At 39.7% G+C, this 19,264-nt stretch overlaps 1 protein-coding gene across 1 annotated transcript; it reads left to right on the top strand.

Annotated features, from left to right (window-relative positions):
• The first annotated feature begins 6,766 nt into the window (after nucleotides 1-6,766).
• On the top strand, nucleotides 6,767-11,989 carry LOC132630978 (uncharacterized). Its single transcript, XM_060346572.1, has 6 exons — nucleotides 6,767-6,857; nucleotides 7,754-7,800; nucleotides 7,896-7,926; nucleotides 9,316-9,392; nucleotides 10,144-10,210; nucleotides 11,426-11,989. The coding sequence occupies exons 1-6, from the start codon at nucleotides 6,767-6,769 to the stop codon at nucleotides 11,476-11,478; spliced, it is 366 nt and encodes a 121-aa protein (XP_060202555.1). The 3' UTR covers nucleotides 11,479-11,989.
• Nucleotides 11,990-19,264: the final 7,275 nt, after the last annotated feature.

Here is a 19,264-nt window from a genome sequence, read left to right as displayed (position 1 = left end):
TTGGTCTCGCTTGTGATCTACGAAATTATTGTTTATCTCCTCATTTTAATTTCTTTGCAACAATTTAAATTCATGGACCATATCAAGATCGTAGATTTTATGTTTGTCAGTTAATTTCTTAATCTTTTGCTAATTATAAAAAACTGCTTATGAAATTTGCTAAATAAATGAGTATATTTTAAGGATAAAATAATAAAATCATTTTTCTACATTAATGATAATGAGTTAATATTATTGAATTAAAAGAAATTAAATAAGTAAAGTAAATGTAATATCGTAAACCAGAACCAAGATTAGTGTTATAAACCGATACATTAATGTAAATTTTTAAAATTAAACACGGCTGAGAGTTCTATCTACTATCTACTACTAATATATATATATATATATATATATATATATATATATATAAGCACACAGTTGGGCGTCAACATGCTTGTTTCAGCACTCAAGGGTATTTTCGATATTTCGGATTTTTGATGCCTCAAAAGACTGTACCATATTGCTTTATAGATATTCTTTTTTCAAATATGGACAAAAAGCCCGGCTCACGTTCCATTTATTTCCCAGCCAAAAAGCTTTACATACTTCAGTTTTTCTACACCTGTGGGACCCATTTGCTTTTCTTTGCATTTATTTTATCCTTGAACACTTGTGGTCCTCATCTCTTATTTTGCATTTGTCTTTACTGCTTTGTACATGACAACTATTTGTTATAATAACTTGTCCATTTTTGTGGCAAATGACTTTTGTATTTAATTATTCCATTCACTGTGTATTAGATTACAACAACAACAACAACAATAACATACCCAGTTGAATCCCACAATGTGGGGTCTGGAGAGGGTAAAGTGTACGCAGACCTTACCCCCACCTTGGAAGGTAGGGAGGCTATTTCCGAAAGACCCTCGGCTCAAAAGAAAACAAACGAAAAGAGTCAGATACAGACAGGCAAATCAAAACAATGCGAAAATGAGAAATAGCAAAAGCAAGAAAGTCATGATAAAACAGTAAAGATAGACAGGACCCAACACATAGAGGCAGGATAAAAATACTCCTAATACGAGAAAGAAAAGCTCGCGGCTCCCCACTAGTCCTCTACCCTGATACTCGACCTCCACCCCCTCCTATCACCGGTCATGTCCTCGGTAAGCTGAAGTAGCGTCATATCCTGCCCAATCACCTCTCCCCAGGCCTTCTTTGGCCTACCCCTCCCTCTTTTCAGGCCCACCACTGCCATCCTCTCACACCTCCATACTGGTGCATCAACGCATCTCCGCTACACATGGCCGAACCATCTCAACCTCCCTTCCCGCATCTTATCCACCACAGGGGCCACACCCACCTTGTCCCGAATCACTTCATTCTGAATCCTATCTCTCCTTGTATGCCCGCATAACCATCTCAGCATCCACATCTCTGCTACCTTCATCTTCTGGTCATGAGCTTTCTTAACTGGCCAGCATTCTGTCCCATACAACATAGTCGGTCCAACCACCGCTTTGTAGAACTTTCCCTTTAGAATAGGCGACACATTCTTATCGCACAACACCCCCGATGCGAGCTTCCATTCATCCATCCTGCTCCAATACGATATGTGACATCGTGGTCAATCTCGCCAGTCCCTTGGATGATCGACACCAGATACTTGAAACTTTCTTTTTTCGGGATGACCTGAGTATCCAGCTACACGTCCTCGTCCTTTACTTGTCTCCCATCACTGAACTTGCACTCTAAGTACTTTGTCTTAGTCTTGCTCTGTCATACCCCAACCTTGGTAAGGAGTGACTGGCACTCGGCACCCTACGGCAACCGAGCGAACCAACTGTAACTCACGTTTTCTGTATCTCGAAAGGCAACATAAGACCAAGGTACTATAAGCCATTGGGGCACAAGCCCAAAAGATAACATACTTATGTCTTCAAACTAATCTCGAGTGCATGTGCCGGTAAGGCTATCCATAATAATGATACAACATAGTACAAGTCGAGATAATTATAAGATATCTAACTGTGCATATCTGTCTACGAGCCTCTACAGGAGTACATGACATAAAGCGGCCGGAACAGGGCCCCGCCATACCCATGCAAATGCATATGCAGCCATGCTGACTCACAGGGCAACTCCAAAGCAAGTGGAGCGCCACGACTCTGACTGCTGAGCTGGTATCCTTACTGAAAGATCCGTCAAGCTGTATCTCAAGACCTGTGGGCATGAAACGCAGCGCCCCCAACAAAGGGACGTCAGTACGAGCAATGTACTGAGTATGCAAGGCGGAAAGTGAAACCAAATAGCCATATACGAAAGATGAGAAGAATAAGAATCAACCTGGCATTTCTGAACTACCGATGGAAATCTAGCATATGTATACATACCTCTTCATCTTCTTGCGATCTTTACTAGGTCTGTATACCCTACCATAGTCCTAGTTACCTTATCATCAAACGTTATCTGAACATGTGTTGCAGCGTGCAACCCGATCCATATATGATACATGTCTCTCTCTATACTCTCGTGTGCTTAACCATATCTATGTACAGTACTGTGCCTTTATCTTACTAATCATCCTATACTAACTGCCCAACTGATCAGTGGTAACTGCCCGACCGGCTGTAGTCCGGTGGTAATAATCGCTCGTCCGATTATCTCCCGACAGTAGAGCTTAACTGCCCGACTGATCAGTGGTAACTACCCGACCGGCCGTAGCACGGTAGTAACTGCCCAACTAGCTGCAGTCCAGTGGTAAATATATACATCTGCCCAACTGGTCGTAGACCAGTGGTAATTATAATCAACACCATAACTAAACTTCTACAAGTAATCTCTATGAACTTCTCGTGGTCATCACTTAACCTGTAGGATCTACATAATGACATACGACTTATAAGCACAGCTCAGGCCATTAGTACTTCTTCCCACTTGACTAGACTATAACCAATTCCTAAGATACAACATGAACCTCTCTTCGAACATTAAATACCTCATCAGGGATCCTCTACTAGCACTCTATTCATGTCCTATAAAACATCCCTTAAGAACCTGTTTCTAAACTCATTGGATTATTGGAACTATCGTCATCGCTATATCTCACCTTGAAGGAACAAGTATCATAAGGTGAGATCAATCACAATGAATAATTCTAAATGTCATGAATAAACTCAATATATCATAAGTATCATGAGATTCATAGGCGTCTAGCATTTGTGGAAACAACGATATTATATACACAGGTTTACAACAAGGAATCATGCCTTTAGAAAGAAAGGTTTAGCCTTAACATACCTGGAAGCTCACTTCTCAACTTTCCAACCTACCTCCTGTCTTGAAATCTTCTTTCTTGTTAAGACCGCAATATCCTCAATATCCACGCTAAAATCCACCGCAAAACAACACTAGAATCACAACCATGTGTTACCCGGACCTAAACTACTACTCCGCTACTTGAAAATTGCTCACTTTTTTTTCCTCACTCTCTCTCTTCACTTTTTCTGGAATTTTCTAGCAAAATCTGATGAAAAAAAGGGGGTTATTACCCTTTATATAGGGGTCAAATTCGGGTCGGGTTCACTGTAGCAATTTACTATAGCAAGTCGGTACTGTAGCAGTACTGTAGCACGCGTTTCTGCTCTGTCAGCTGAACTTGTAACGTCCATAATTCTCTACTCCGAAGTCCAATTGAGGAGCAGTTTGTTGCGTTGGAAACTAGACTCGACGAAATTCATTTTGGGCTTTTGTTTCACCTTAAAACACTTCATATGCTAAGAGATATTAGTCTCCCAAGTTGGCTCAAAATTGCTCCTCATATTTTCTCCAAAGTCCGACAAATTTAATTTTCTTAATTCACTTGCACTTCAATCCTTTCATAGCTTACTATATGAACATGAATCCTTATAACCATAAGTTAAACACATATAAGCTCACACACCTCCTGAAAGATAGCTCGAATCTCAACATATGAAACTACGGGATGTAACATGCTCAACTTTAAACCCTTCGACTCCAGAGTTTATCGCCAAACCTCTAGTTTCGCGTTAACACCGCTCCGCGACTGGTCAATAAGCACAATGGCATTTGTAAACAACATGCACCACGGTACCTCTCCTTGAATGTGGCTTGTCAGAGCGTCCATTGCCACAACAAACAGAAAGGGGCTAAGCACGGACCCCTGGTGCAGGCCCATCGTGACTAGAAAGTGTCCTGAGTCACCTCCAACCGTCCTCACCCGGGTCTTGGCTCCATCATGCGTGTCCTTAATCGCTCTAATGTATGCTACAGGAACACCTCTAGCTTCCAAACATCTCCACAGCACCTCTCTTGGGACTTTGTCGTAAACCTTCTCAAGGTCAACAAACACCATGTGCAAGTCAGTCTTCTTATCCCTATACTGCTCCACCAACCTCCTCACAAGTTGAATGGCTTCTGTAGTCGAACGCCCAGGCATGAATCTGCACTGGTTCTCCGAAATAGATACTATGTTTCTCATCCTCCCTTCCACCACTCTCTCCCAAACTTTCATCGTATGGCTCAACAGCTTGATACCCCTATAGTTATTGCAGTTCTGTATATCCCCCTTGTTTTTATACAATAGGATCATGGTGCTCCATCTCCATTCTTCAGGCATCTCCGCCATCCTAAAAATAACATTCAACAACCGCGTAAGCCACTCCAAGATTCCCCTAGCCGCATTCTTCCAAAATTCTACCGGTATTTCATCTGGCCCGGTCGCTCTCCCCCTGCTCATCTTCCACATAACCCCCTCGACCTCTACAACCTTGACCCGCTTGCAGTACCCAAAATCGCAGCGGCTCTCTAAGAGCTCCAATTCGCCTAAACCGATGTTCTGGTCCCCCTCTTCGTTCAAGAGTTTATGAAAGTAGGAATGCCATCTTGGTCTAATAAGGGCATCCTCCACCAAAATTTCCCCTCCCTCGTCTTTGATACACTTCACTCGATCCAGGTCCCGAGCCTTCCTTTCCCTCGCTTTGGCTAGCCTGTACAACTTCTTGTCCCCGCCTTTTCCCCCAGTTCTTCATACAAACGTACAAAAGCAGCAGTCTTAGCCGCCGTAACCGCTAACTTCGCCTCCTTCCTCACATTTTTATATTGCTCCCTGTTAGTCTTCTTCTCCTCCTCGTTTGTGCTCTCTACTAGCTTTAGATACGCTGCTTTCTTAGCTTCCACTTTACTTTGTACCTCTCCATTCCACCACCAGTCCCTTTTGTGTTTGCCAGAGTAACCCTTCGAGAGCCCTAGCACCTCTCTTACAGCTTCCCTGATGTTAGCAGCCGTCGTAGTCCACATACTACTAGCATCCCCGCTACTCCTCCAGGCTCCTAACGCCCTCAACCGCTCCCTAGCTCCTGAGCATTGTCCTTGTTCAAAGCGTCCCACCTAATCTTTGGCTGACCCAATGCAACCCTCTTTCTCCTCTTCCTTTTTATCTCCAGATCCATAACCAAGAGCCTATGTTGGGTCGTGAGGTTCTCGCTCAGGATAACTTTGCAGTCCATGCATAAACGTCTATCGCACTTTCGGGAGAGTAGGTAATCAATTTGTGTCTTGGCCCTCGTACTCCGAAAGGTCACCAAGTGCTCTTCCCTCTTCTGAAAACTAGAGTTCGCTATCACCAAATCGAAAGCTCTCGCAAAATCCAACAGTATCGTACCTCCCTCATTCCTATCCCAAACCCGAAGCCTCCATGCACATCATCATATCCCCTAGCCGACGTCCCGATGTGGCCATTGAAATTACCACCAAGAAAAAGCTTCTCTGTGTGCGGAAAACCCCGCACAATCTCATCCAAATCCTCCCAGAATCGCCTTTTGATCTTCTCATCCTGGCCCGCTTGCGGTGCGTAAGCACTAACCACGTTTAAAGTATGCTCTCCAACTACTATCTTAATAGTCATCAGCCTATCACTCACCCTCCTGACCCCTACCACCAGATCACGGAGCTCTCTGTCAACTAGAATGCCAACTTCGTTCTTACCTTTTGGGCCTCCTGAGAACCACAACTTAAACCCATCTACATCCCGAGCCCTATCTCCCACCCATCTAGACTCCTGGACACATGCTATGTTGATCTTCCTCTTCTCAAGAATCTTCGCTAACTTTATAGACTTCCCCGTCAGGGCGCCAACGTTCCAGGACCCAATTCTCAGCCTAGCGGCTCCCTTTACGCCCTTAACCCTCTTCCTACCTCCCATCCCTCCTCTTCCCCGAGGAAATGACCTTACTCTACCATCGTCCACCGCAGCCACTATAATAAAGGTCGAGCTACGGTGGCACCAACACTATACAAGCAGAAAAAAGAATGACAAGGGATAGAAATACAGGAATAACTTCGCTAAAATGACGGAACATTAGAAAATTTAACTAACTGTAGCAGGAGGTACCAATTCTAAGCGGGACAGAACCAGAATTAGTTGCTAAGTAATGCTTCTGCTGCTGCCGAAATACTGTCGCTAGTCGCTCGTGCCAGAATTACTGCTCAATGGAATTACTGTTCACCGACGAATGTTTGCTACACGGTTTCTACCTGTATTGCGGGACCAAAAGAAAACCAAAAAAGGGGAAAAGAAAATAGAAGGCTAGGGGGGAAGAGAGATACCACACAAACCCTACAGTGGTGATATGAGTCTGCGGTGGTTGTGGAAAGAAGCAGAGGAAGAAAGAATGAAGAGAAGAAGTAGTGCAGCGGGAGGAAAGGGGAGAGAGAGAGAAAAGAGGAGAGAGATTTGCCGCAGACTTACCTGGGGCGACCTCCGATGGTCGCTGGTCGGAAAACTCACAGGTCAGGTCAAAGTAGCCTTGTTATCGTTGTGGGAAGAGAGAGGAGAGAGAAAATGCAATATGGTGGTGATTCGTACATGCACTAGCAAATTAAAACTGTGACATCATCAAATGACATCACTGTGTATTAGACTAAAGAATTAAATTCATTCGTGTTTTGATTTCACTTTAGCTACCAAAAAAATATTGGGATTAATTTTGTATGTCACATATTGAAATTATTTTATAAGATAATTGATTTACTACCTTATAAAAGAAATTTGGGATTAATTTTGTATATCATTTACTGAAATGATTTTATATGACAATTGATTTATAACTTGTGATATTGAATTTAATTTCTTATTTATTTCTGTAATATTGAATTTTGAATTTAAATTTTAACATTTATAGGACAAATTAGATTATAGAATTACAACACAATGAATATCCGAATTTTAGCTCCATGTCAATTTATGTGGCATTATTTTTTGCTAGACACAAACTTTAAGAAAGAAAAATACTTCTAACTTCTGGTTTAAAACATGTCAAACATATTGTGTGGCTATGGATCATCTCATTATAAATAAAATGAGAATATTGAAGTTATAATTGTTTCCGCATATCAAAAGTAAAATTATTTTTGGGAAAAAAAATATTTCTTGTCTTGAAACAAAATTACTTTAAGTTCATCAATACTTTATTCATTTTACCCAATATTTTGTTCAATTTATCATTGAGCGATCTATTTCGGGTTTGAAATTCATATTAATTCATAATATACATTTGGTAGAACAAGAAACAAACAAAAAGTGATATTAAATTTGTAACTTAATTACACTTTTTTAACATTATAATAAAAAGAGATAATGTAAATTCAAAGAAAATTTAATCACCAATTTCAACATTTTCACATGTGTTGGGCCCGTGCAGGGATTTTGTAACTAGTATATATTATAAGAGAGGATAAGCATGCACCTCAGCGTCAACATGTGTGCTTCATCTGCACACGTTCACCCTAATTTTCCAGGTAGAAAGCACTGCTTCTTATTTTCTTATATGTCAATTCTATCTCCACTGTATGTATTTGAGTCCAATGCATTTCTTTGATCTGCTTCTGTTTAGTACCAGCTCTCTGGTTGTTCTTCTTACCCAGGTATTCTCCCTCTGTGCTCTTATCTTTACCTTTTGTCTTGTAGGTGTTTGATAAAATTCCTTTTTCAGCTTTATTGTTTTTCCTTCTGTTCAAAGCTTCAACTACACTTAAATTATGTCTACGTTTATGCACAGTCCTAATGCTCTTATGACAACGACGAAGTGGAAGCTTGAGATTGTATCTAATTGTGTGCTTCATTTTATTTCTGCTTTCTGTTCTACTTTTTCCTAACTATTTACCTTTGTTTCGTTGTTCGATTCATGCGCTTCTTCTTTATCTGAGGTGAGTAATCTGCCATCGGTATTTTCTGCGCAATTATTGGGTCCTATTTCACTTTGATTAGGATTCTCTCATTGTCCTTCATACTTCTAATATTTTGCAAGTTTCTGCAGTTCGTTTGTGTTTGATTTTTTTTCCAGTTTATTTATTTTTAAAAGAGCCTTCATTTATCTGTGGTTCCACTTTGATTTGTATTTCTAATTTTGACAACAAAGAGTAGTACTTCAAAACCTTTGACCATATTAATGCTTAACAATTTAGGGAGAAGAAAATTTAGATAGCTATGGGCCTAAATTGGTTTTAAAGTTCGTCATCTCAAAATTCCTCCGCTCTTAGGTATATTCCCTCTGTTTACTCCACTTGTTCCCTCCTATTGGATATTTTTAGTCGATTGTTGTTTCTGGGTTGGCGATTGGGAATCATCATTCTTATCACTTCATTCATCTGTGTTTAGGCATGATTTACTTTTAGCTTGTTCTTTCTTCGATTTTCTCTGAACTACATGCTTTCAGGATCTTTCAGTTTTTTCGGTGAGTTTCATATTGTTCTTGAGCACCGCAAACTTTTACTATTCCAAACATGTTCATATTTAATTTGTCACTGCTGCTACCAGCATTTTATCACCCATGTTGTCAAAATATATGCCAACCCTTCAGTAAGGTGCCTATGATATGTAAATGAAACCCGCAACTTAGATAGTCCTCCAAATAAACTTTCCTTCAGAGGTGAAAGGAGTATTTAGCCCTTCCAGGGTGTACTTAACTTTTCGCTCTAAAATAACATGGACTACAAGTACATTGTTGACACTTTTCTTGGTTGTTACAGACAACAAAATAGCGTACGTCCAGATAGTTTAATGTATAGTCCCACCAAATATGTCTATGAACTAGAAGCAGCAGTGACAAAAAGCTTAAGACTGTAGCTAAATTAAAATAATGACTAAAGGTGCTCAATATCAAGTTAGACAAATAGAAGTTTCTGAGTGAGCTTTTTGTTGCTGCTGCTATGTTATTAGGGTATGATTTTTGGTTTTTGTTTCTATTTTGTTGGGTTGTTATGAAAATTGTTTAATCAGCATAGGGATAGGTGCTGATATTTGTACTTTTGTAGGATTTCGTTCTTCTCATTGGGAAAAAAAGGCACTCTCTTTGATTCAAAAGATATTCCAACAAAAAGGTGCTATGCAGGTTGGCGTTAACTTGCTTTTAGCTATTTCCGCGCTGCAAAACCAATATGAGTACATTTTTATGTGTCCTACACTTACAATTTGTCTTATGTTGTCAATTATTACAAAGACTGTATAAGTTCACGCATGTGTGAGTCAAATTTCAAGTTAATGACAAGGTGCAAGAGTTCTAAATAGTTGAATTAAATTATCAAACTGCAGAAATTAGACATCAAAACATAGAATTTAAAAGCGACATAATTGTTGTAGAATATGTTGACGTTCCACATAAACTGTGCGATAATAGATCTTGTTGTTTACCAAAATAACAAAAATGTGCCTAAATAGTAGAATTAAATTATCAAACTGCAGAAATTAGAGATCAAAATTAAAAGCAGCATAACTGTTGTAGAGTACGTTGACGTTCCACAAAAACTGTGTGATAATAGATCTTGTTGTTTACCAAAATAACAAAAATGTCCACACGCCCCGAATACCTAATCTTGCCACAGGGTAATTCACTTTCTCATGAAAGGTTTTATTTTGTTAACTTTGAAAACCAGCTTCCTGTAGCTTCATAGATTTCTGATATTTATTGGATTGGATAAGTGCTGAATTTTCATTTGTAAGTAATGGCAGACTAAAGTTTTATGCATACGTCTTGATTTAAACGCAACAATGATAATATCCTAGGGATTAGCTTAATCGGAACCACAAGGTATTGTTAAATTGAATATCTTACTTTAGGTTCTTTGTTTTTTCCTTTTTCGCAGCTAGAAGAAAACGAGTCGCTTGTTCTTAATTCAGATTTTCTTGTTGAAAGCCCTCAGCCAATGAAAGGTAAATTTTACCTTCTTCTACACTGATATATTGCAGTAGTCCTGCTGGATTGTAGTTATATTTGAATCAGCTTTTGTTTTGTCCTGCTACTAGCATGTTTCGGAATGTCTATTTGTGCCTTTTCTTCTCAAGGTTGGTAACCTACACAGTTTTACCTTAGTCAAACAGGTATCACTTCTTAGATTTATGAATCATCTGCTATACTAGGTTCTTTGTGTGTACTAGGCATATTTTTGACATATTAAAATGTCCTAAAAAAACTACAGATTGGAATGATTATCCAAAATGGAATTACCGACGTTTGAAGTTAGTTTTCAATACTGTTGCTTTTTCCCTTTGCAAGTTCATTTGTATTAGTTTTGCTCTCTTTCCTTTATGGAATTTTACCGGAGGAAATAATAACATTCATAAAACAATTTAGTCCTCTTGTGAGGAAAACATGAAAGGCCATAAATATATTACATAGAGGAAAAAAATGAAATGAAGGACACTGGAGAAATCTTTCTGTTTCTCTCTTTTAGCTTCCTCTCAATGCTCTGTTCACATAATTTGTCGTCCCTTTTTAATAAAGAACGAAAATTTATTTATAAAACTAGAATATATCGAATATTACTATGTTTGTATTATCTCTTAAGACAAACGGACGTTTGAAGTTATTTTTCATTACTGTTACTTTTTCCGTTTGCAAGTTCATTTGTATTAGTTCTGGTTTCTTTCCTTTATGGAATTTTACCAGAGGAAACAATAACATTCATACAAAAATTTATTCCTCTTTTGGGGAAAGAATGGAAGACCATAAATATACTACATAGAGAAAAAAATTGAAATGAAGGACATTGGAGAAATCTCTCCGTTTCTCTGTCTTTTAGCTTTCTGTCAACGCTCTGTTCACATAATTTGTTGTCCCTTTTTAATAAAGAACGAATTTATTTATAAAACTAGAGTACATTAATTTGTGAACTTATCCTGCATTTTCGAAATATATGTTATGCAGCACCGATGCTGCAGTACCACTTCTACTAGATTTGATACTGCATTCCTACTTCCGGTCCATACCCTCTGCTAATAGTCTATGTAGGTAACTGTGATGTGTAGTGCAATATGACTTATTCCTTACTAACGTTCTGCTAATAGTCTCTATGTGTAACTGTGATTTGTACTGTAGTGTGCCTTATTCCTCACTAACAATCTTATTACTCCTACAAACAACTGCAGCTCAACACATTTATAGGTTAAAATCTATTGAGGCACATACTAACTGCGGATAGGAAATGCCAAGAGAAACTAACGGTGAATATATGGGTTTAATGAATCTAATCTGCAAGGCCTTGTCTTATCAGCACGCAACAAACTTGTTGCAGAGACGCTTGCTGAAGAAGATGTAGAACACAAGGTTAAGGGGGACGCCGAAAAGGAGAAACATTTGATAATTTTATCTGTTTACATTTAATTGAAGTTTGTTGAATAACTTTATCTAATTTTTTGATGTGTTAATAGGTCTTGTTTTAAACTTTGACATCTGTGCAAAAGATAAAAGAAAAGAGACATTCGAAACCTGCAAATTTCTTGGACTCCCACGGAAAGGCACTAGACGAAGGGAGGTAATAAACTATTTTTTGTTTTAGAATTTGTAGTAGTACTACAGATTTATTAATAAGCTTTCCATCAGATCTTCTAACTTAATTCTTAATTTTTATGGCCATTGTGGGACTATTAGTTGTCAAGTTACTGAATGCTATCAAAGTTGATGCTTCTGTTTTATCAAAAAGTTTTCTGCTACTTTCAGCTAGCTCAAATTTATCTGCGTATGTGATACAGGTTAACAAAGCACAACATGCTCAAAAGCCTTAAATCCCTTAAGGACAAAAGATGAGAAAGATAAAAACCGATACATGGCAAATGATCAGTAATTTATGGTGGTATTATAGTATTGATGAATGAATTTACTCGGCGGTGGGAACATAAGCATTTATTCTGTAGAATAAGAATGTGTTCACTACATTCTTTTTTATGGGACAATATCAACATATTTACTATAATGAGTCCACTTATAAGATTGGTTCTACCCATTCAAAGAAAGAAACACCAAAGAAATACCAGATGCAGCAAAAATTGCAAAAGGAGGACCAAGCAGGGAAAGGTCCTGAATGCTTAAACTAACAAGCAGATAAGCTTCATGTAACTTGTTTTTTCCCAAGATTCATATGATCTTTGCACAATATTAGTCACCCATTGTCACGACCCAATTTCACAAAGTCGTGCGGCACCTACCTATCCAACCTCGGTAGGGGAACCTTCAACCCAACATTCACAAACACAGTATAACTAGCGGAAGAAGATAAAGTAACATAAGTCTGACATATGAATATATAATAAGTGCGGAAGTAAATCAAAAATCACCCCAGTATCTAGTCTGGTCATACAAGAGCATCTAACTAAAATCTATAAGTCTGGAAGTAATAATAATACATCAATAGTCTCAATAATGTCTCAGAATAGCAAAGAAATAATAGAAGAAGAGTCTTCGGTTAGCGAAGCGTCTACATGCTCACCTTAACAGACTCGAATAAGCAGCTTTGAACTCTTAGCCACGAGGGGTAGACATCAATCCCACCTGGTACTCTGCATTCGTGAAAGAATGCAGCAAGTGCAGGTCAGTACAAACAACACGTACTGGTAGGTATCATAGGCCGACTAAGATTAGCTAACATAATCCAAGACAATAAAGTAAGATAAATAGGTAAATCAACAAGGTATAAGTTAACACGAGCCATTAACCAAGTACAAGTCATCACCTATGTTATAACATCTAAACTCAACTGTGCCAAGCCTCAGAATATCCAATCTGAATCTGTATATCACAAAAATATCACAAGAAGCAAAAGGTATAATGTAATGCAATAATGTATGAAATATGGATGCAATGTATATGCACCAATACACATGTACTCCGATAATGGAACATCACATCTCGGCAGCTCAACCCATGGGGTACTCGCGAAGTCCATATACCAATCCTCACGATTCTGGCAAAGACCTCGGCAATCCCTACCAGCACTCATACCTCGATTCCGGGATAAAAATCAGACATCAGTCCTCACGTCACTCTCATCCAACTGAGCCCAGCTCATACTAGTTTTTCTTTGTATATCATCAATGTATCAATAGTATTGTAACGACCCATTTCGTCATTACCGTGAAATTCTAAGGAAGGCGACAACTCTGGGACTTAACGATGTCTCCACCTTCTCGCATCTGGGAAACCCTTTAAGCCAAACTAAGATCGTCATGCACATCGCGTAAGCAATAAAAGTGTAAGCAAACAGATACAGCCCGCCCGCTATAGCGGTCGCGTGGACGCTACAGTGGTGCCGCCGTAGCGGTATACCAACCATCGTAGCAGTAACCGCAGGTGACTGCTCAACCGCCATAGCGGTCTGTTGGCAGGCTTGCTGGTACCGCTGCAGCGGTACACCTACCGTCGGGGCGGTTTCGCATAGTGAATTTCACCTATTTAAGTGACATTTCTGGAATTGACTTTATTTCTCAAAACCCTAGAGAGTCCAGCCGCCTTTGGAGTAATTTTGGAGCAAAAAATGAGACTTTCTTGGGAAAGTTTATTTCCCTAACCTCTTCCATCCATTCTCCCAACATTGATTCTCATTAAAGATCCTTGTCTAGAGTCATAAATGGGAATCTTAAATCTTTTAAGTTCCAAAATGATGAACCCTTGTCCTTCTTGATATAAAGTCCTTGGAATATTTTCCTATGCCCATCATCCTAACATGATTTCCTAACCTAATCCTTCACCTATGCCATTAAAATACCTATGGGTCTTTATTTTAGATCTTGAAAATGGGTAACTTGAAACAAGCCTAAAATGGCAATGTGACCAAACTAGTGACTTGGATATGGTCATGACTGTCCTAAATAAGGGTTGATTGACCAACTAGCATTGTGATAGTGAAGTTTTAGGTAGTATAAAATTCCATATCTACCTTAGTAATTTCGAAGTCCTTAAAAAAGGACCCTAAAGGTGAATTTTACTCTTGGGCCTCTTGGTTGTATCCGAGCTTTTCATATGGATTACATGGTGGTGATTAATTGAGGCGTCATTGGATGTTCATGGCACCCGCTCGGACATGAGGTAGGTTATGGTTTCCTTTTGGTAGACTCTGGTTAGTTTTCCATGTTGTTATGTAGAAGAAACGGAGAATGCATGCATAGGAATCGGAGATTTGGGATGGAACTTTAGGATGGTATTGTTGTGTGTGACTTGTTTGTTCGGGCTTGTGGCCTGTTGACTCCTTAGGTATTGATGTGGCCTTGTTGATTATCGGTGGATCTATGTGACTTAGGAGTAGTGGACGGAATCTAATTATGCCTATCGATGAGATTATTGTAGTAAATCTAAACGCTAGCTGGGAATATAAATGAATAACGGTAGTGAATGATGTCCTAGTTAAATAGTGACAAGTGGCTCGAGTGTAGGGTGAGATTCTTATTTTAAGCAAATATGCTGATTAAGGAAAAGGTAATACCGTGTGTTAAATGATTAACTTGATGTATGTGGTGGCTAGCCACCCTATTATGTGTGTTTGTTTGTTCAATTGTGTTGGCTTGATGCCATGAGTAGTTGGTAGATATCAAATTCTGCTTGTTGTCCTTGTTCGGATAGGATTGACATACCCGTTGTTGGTATTTGTACTTGGGTATATTGTGGGCGTACCCACTGTTGGTACTTGCGTTATTAATATATGTTGGCATACCCACTGTTGATATTGTGATGTGATACGTTGTTGAAATAACCATTGTGGTATTTGTGATATTGAGCTCGACTGTTGGTGATTGACATATGCATTGCACACATTCTCTCATATTTATCATGCATGGTTGATATCCGGTGATAATCCGGTATCGTTGATTGAGCAAAACTGACGTTTGATAAACTCGTTTACTCAAGTGATTATGAAAAGGCTGATGTCCGAAGATCCATTCCGGAATCGTTGTTTATATGAAACTGATACTTGATAAACTCTTTTACTTGAGTGACTGTGAGGAGGCCGATGTTCGAGGTTCAATTTCGGAATCATTGATTTATGAAACTGATATTTGACAACTCTTTTGAGTGATTGTGAGGAGGTCGATGTCTGATGGTTATATTTGGGCATCGTTGTTGCATGGCCGATTCCGATGTTATTCCGGAATCGATTGTAGTGCATAGGCTCCGCAGGTCCCCCAGAGTGGTGCCGGTGAAACTCCCCCTGTGAGCAATTAGCCAGGGTCCCGTCTGTCTGTTTGGCAAAGATCTGGGATGGGTGGCACTTAGACTTCGCCAGTCACGCTAGGTTGTACTATCGAGACGTCGATATTTCCGTCCGGAGTGCATATGTACACCTCATTTGCATAGCATGGCATGGCATCACATTCATACCATTATTGCACTACATAGCATTATGACTTGAGTGAGATGTCGTGATGACTGTATTGTGACGATTGTGTTGTTGATAATTGGATTGTGATGATTCTATTATGGTGATTGTTTCAAGATTAGATATACTCAGTGTTACACCTCGGAAATTTCTCCATGAACGTACAATGAATAGACCAACGAAGAGTATGAGTGTACGATGTTTTACTAAGAAGGGGATGACTACTTATGAGTTTTGAAAATGCGAAAGTTGCAGATTTGCACTTCGGCCCAGTTGGTCGTAAAATAGAATACGACCTGTAAAGTAGTTTATGACCGTAAACTGCTATCGTCTTTCAACTCACAAAACTTCAACTTCCTGCCAAATGTTCAAATGGTTAAATAGGACTTGGAATATGGACCGTAAATTGAAATACGGCCCGTAAACTGTGACCGTAAACCACCATGACTCCAGCAAACCTTTCTGGTTCTGTTATGCTTAAATACGATCGTGAAAGACGGACCGTAAACCAGAATACGGCCCGTAAACTGGGTTTACGACCACTGTGCACTTCAGTCACTGTTCATTCCGGATTAGATTTTAAGTCATTAAAAAGAGACCTAACCTCATTGAATTCACTTCAACTCCACGATATTTCTCTCAAAAAGCCTCTAGAATACTCTTTACTCTTCGTCACAAGAGAACCAAATGAAATTAGTGATCAACTACATGAAACTCACAAAAAAAAGTGTAAGAATCACACTAAAGTTCATCTTTCTCAAGAAAACCCGAAGGAGGTAAAGTAGAGTTTTGGTGCTAAAGGAGTAATTTCATTCAAGGCTTGTTCAACCATCATCTAAGGTAAGTTTCATGACTAAAACATGTTGCTTAAGGTATTGGAAGGTTAAGATACTTGAATTGTAAAAAGACATAGGAAATGGGTCATTTGTGAGTGAATAGTGTCATTGTTGGATAGTAGTTAGATTGGATTATGAATGATGGAGTGTTGTGATTATGAATACGTTATAAATGAAATTTAGGCCATGAAATAAGCATTAGATATGAGGAGACGCGATAGTAAGCTCTAACCATAAATGTGGAGAAATTGAAGAAAAATGGTGGATTGTGGTCAATGTATATAAATGATGATTGTTGATTGCGATATTGTGAATGTTGTTATGAGCGTGTGGGAGTTGATATAGAATGTGGGAAAAGTAGTATAACCAAAGGAAGTGTCGCCCAATTTTCCCTAGAAATAGTAGCGCGTTCTTATAGTCGATTAACTAACGTAAATGCGAATTCTCTTTTGAAGGTAGAAACGTGATATCAAAGGAGAACAAGCGAACGATAGCTTAGTTAAACTTTAAAGGTATGTGAGGCTAGTCCTTTTTCTTTCTAATGGCATGAATCTCATAGCATAATTTTTCTTCCTCTTCATGAGTTCCTATATTCCGGAAAGCTAAAAGCCTATATCTATGAATGGTAATATAAGATAAGAGGTATGATATGATGATCCTAAAATGGCAAGATATTATTTATTGCTCACACGCACCTTATATGTTAGTTCCTTCAAGGTGAGGCCGAATGTCAATAATTGTTCCATAATGAAATCGGGGGATCACGACCTTACGTCACCCCGATAAAGTAAAGTTGTTCATAAGCCTTATGCATGTATTATGATGAGTATGTTACAATAAGCATATTATGATGAGCATGTATGATGATGATATAACACCGCACCTAGTTGGCCGGGCAGTCACCGCCAAGGCGGGCAGCTATACGATACACCATAGCCAAATGGCATGGGCAGACACCACTAGTGGGCGGCATGAGATGATACCCGGGACGCGGGAGGCCTGGACGCAGGCTAATGTTATGATTATCACACCGATCTGATATGGACGGGTAGCTTATACATTATTACACGGTACCTATATGGGCGGGCAGCTTATATATTTATGCACACATACCCTGATGATGACGATGAGTAAGCCAGCATGCATTATTTCTTTTACACTTGATAGTCAGATACAGTTATTCCATGTTGATACTTCTTGTACATCATTGCCTTATTTCCTTTTTTATGCCTCTCATACTCAGTACAATATTCGTACTGACGTCCGTTTTCTTTGGACGCTGTGATCATGCCCACAGGTAGACAAGGAGGAGAACTCGATCCAGACCAGCAGTAGCTGTCAGCTGATTGAAAGCACTCCTTTGTTCGGAGGTGCTTATGATGATCTTTTTGTGCATATTCATGTATATGTATTTTTGGGTATGACGGGGTCTTGTCCCGTCCCTATGTATAGCACTCCAGTAGAGGCTCGTAGATGCGCAGTGTGGGTTAGATGTTTTCACGATTTATTTCTATGTATGTATATATTATTTTGATAGCCGAGAGGCTTATGCATATAAAAGTATTTTTATGTTCTGGAATGAAAGATGACTTTTCCTACGATTTGAATATAAATTGATGAAAGAGCAGTAAATGAGTAAGGTGAGTAGTAGGACGAGTGGTGCTCAGTGGTTAGCCCCGGGTACCCGTCGCGGCCCCTAGCTGGGTCGTGACAGAAGTGGCATCAGAGCAGTTCGTCCTAGGAAGTGTTTACGGGTCGTGTCTAGTAGAGTCTTGTTTATGGTGTGTTGAGCGCCACATCAATAAACAAGAGGCTACAGGGCATTTAGGAAAAATGACCATCTTTCTTCTTATGAGATCGTGCGATAGAGCCGTGTATAAGATTTTATCCTCCCTAATAGTGTGTTATGATTTCAGAATGCCGCCCAAGGGAAAGGCTACAGCCGCCCAGAAGGGCAAGACTACGACAAAGAGGCGGGTAGAAAGAGAGCCTCTGATGGATATCGAAGAAGGCGAATCACATAATGAGGCATTGTCTAATACTTCTTCTACCCCGCCTAATGTGGAAGAACAAGGAGGAGCTCCAGCTCCAATTCCTCCACCGGTCGCTTCGGGTCAACAAATGACCGAGGCCATTCATTTATTGACGCAATTGGTTGCCGCTCAGGCACAACAGCAAAATGCGAGTTCAAGTGATCGGGCAGCAAGTACCAAAGCCCGTGATTTCATGAGTCTAAATCCTCCGGAGTTCTTCGGGTCAAAGCCGGATGAAGACCCTCAAGGTTTCATAGATGAGGTGCTGAGGACATTGAAGATTGTCCATGCCTCTGAAACTGAATTCGTGGAGTTGGCATCTTATAGACTCCGGGATGTGGCAGTTTTATGGTATAACAATTGGGTATTATCAAGAGGAAAGAATGCGCCTCCTCCGGTTTGGCAGGAATTCATGGATGCTTTTATTCGTCACTATTTGCCACCCGAGGTCCGCCGAGCTAGAGCGGATAGATTTCTAAATCTGAGGCAAGGGAATATGAGTGCCCGGGAGTATAGCATGCAATGTAATTCTTTGTCTAGATATGCCCCGGCTATTGTGGCCGACATGGGAGATCGGATACATAGATTTGTAAGTGGCCTAGGGCCACATTTATTCAGAGATTGTTTGACGGCTTCCTTGCAAGCCGAGATGGATATTTCCCGAATACAGGCCCATGCTCAAAATTTAGAGGGGCGACAACAACCACCAAGAAGTGACCGCGATAACGAAAGAAGGCAAGGCAAGAGGGCTAG

Source organism: Lycium barbarum, chromosome 3 (genome assembly GCF_019175385.1).
Source record: "Lycium barbarum isolate Lr01 chromosome 3, ASM1917538v2, whole genome shotgun sequence".
NCBI lineage: Eukaryota > Viridiplantae > Streptophyta > Magnoliopsida > Solanales > Solanaceae > Lycium > Lycium barbarum.
Note: the sequence above shows the minus strand (reverse complement) of the source record. Positions and strands in the feature narration are given on the sequence as shown.

Bases quoted from the DNA above. Each gene is read 5' to 3' on its own strand.
- LOC132630978 (XM_060346572.1), top strand. From the start codon at position 6,767: ATGGTCGCTGGTCGGAAAACTCACAGGTCAGGTCAAAGTAGCCTTGTT. The intron at 7,801-7,895 runs GTAGAAAGCACT...GCTTCTGTTTAG, and splicing joins CGTTCACCCTAATTTTCCAG to TACCAGCTCTCTGGTTGTTC. The intron at 7,927-9,315 runs GTATTCTCCCTC...GTACTTTTGTAG, and splicing joins TGGTTGTTCTTCTTACCCAG to GATTTCGTTCTTCTCATTGG.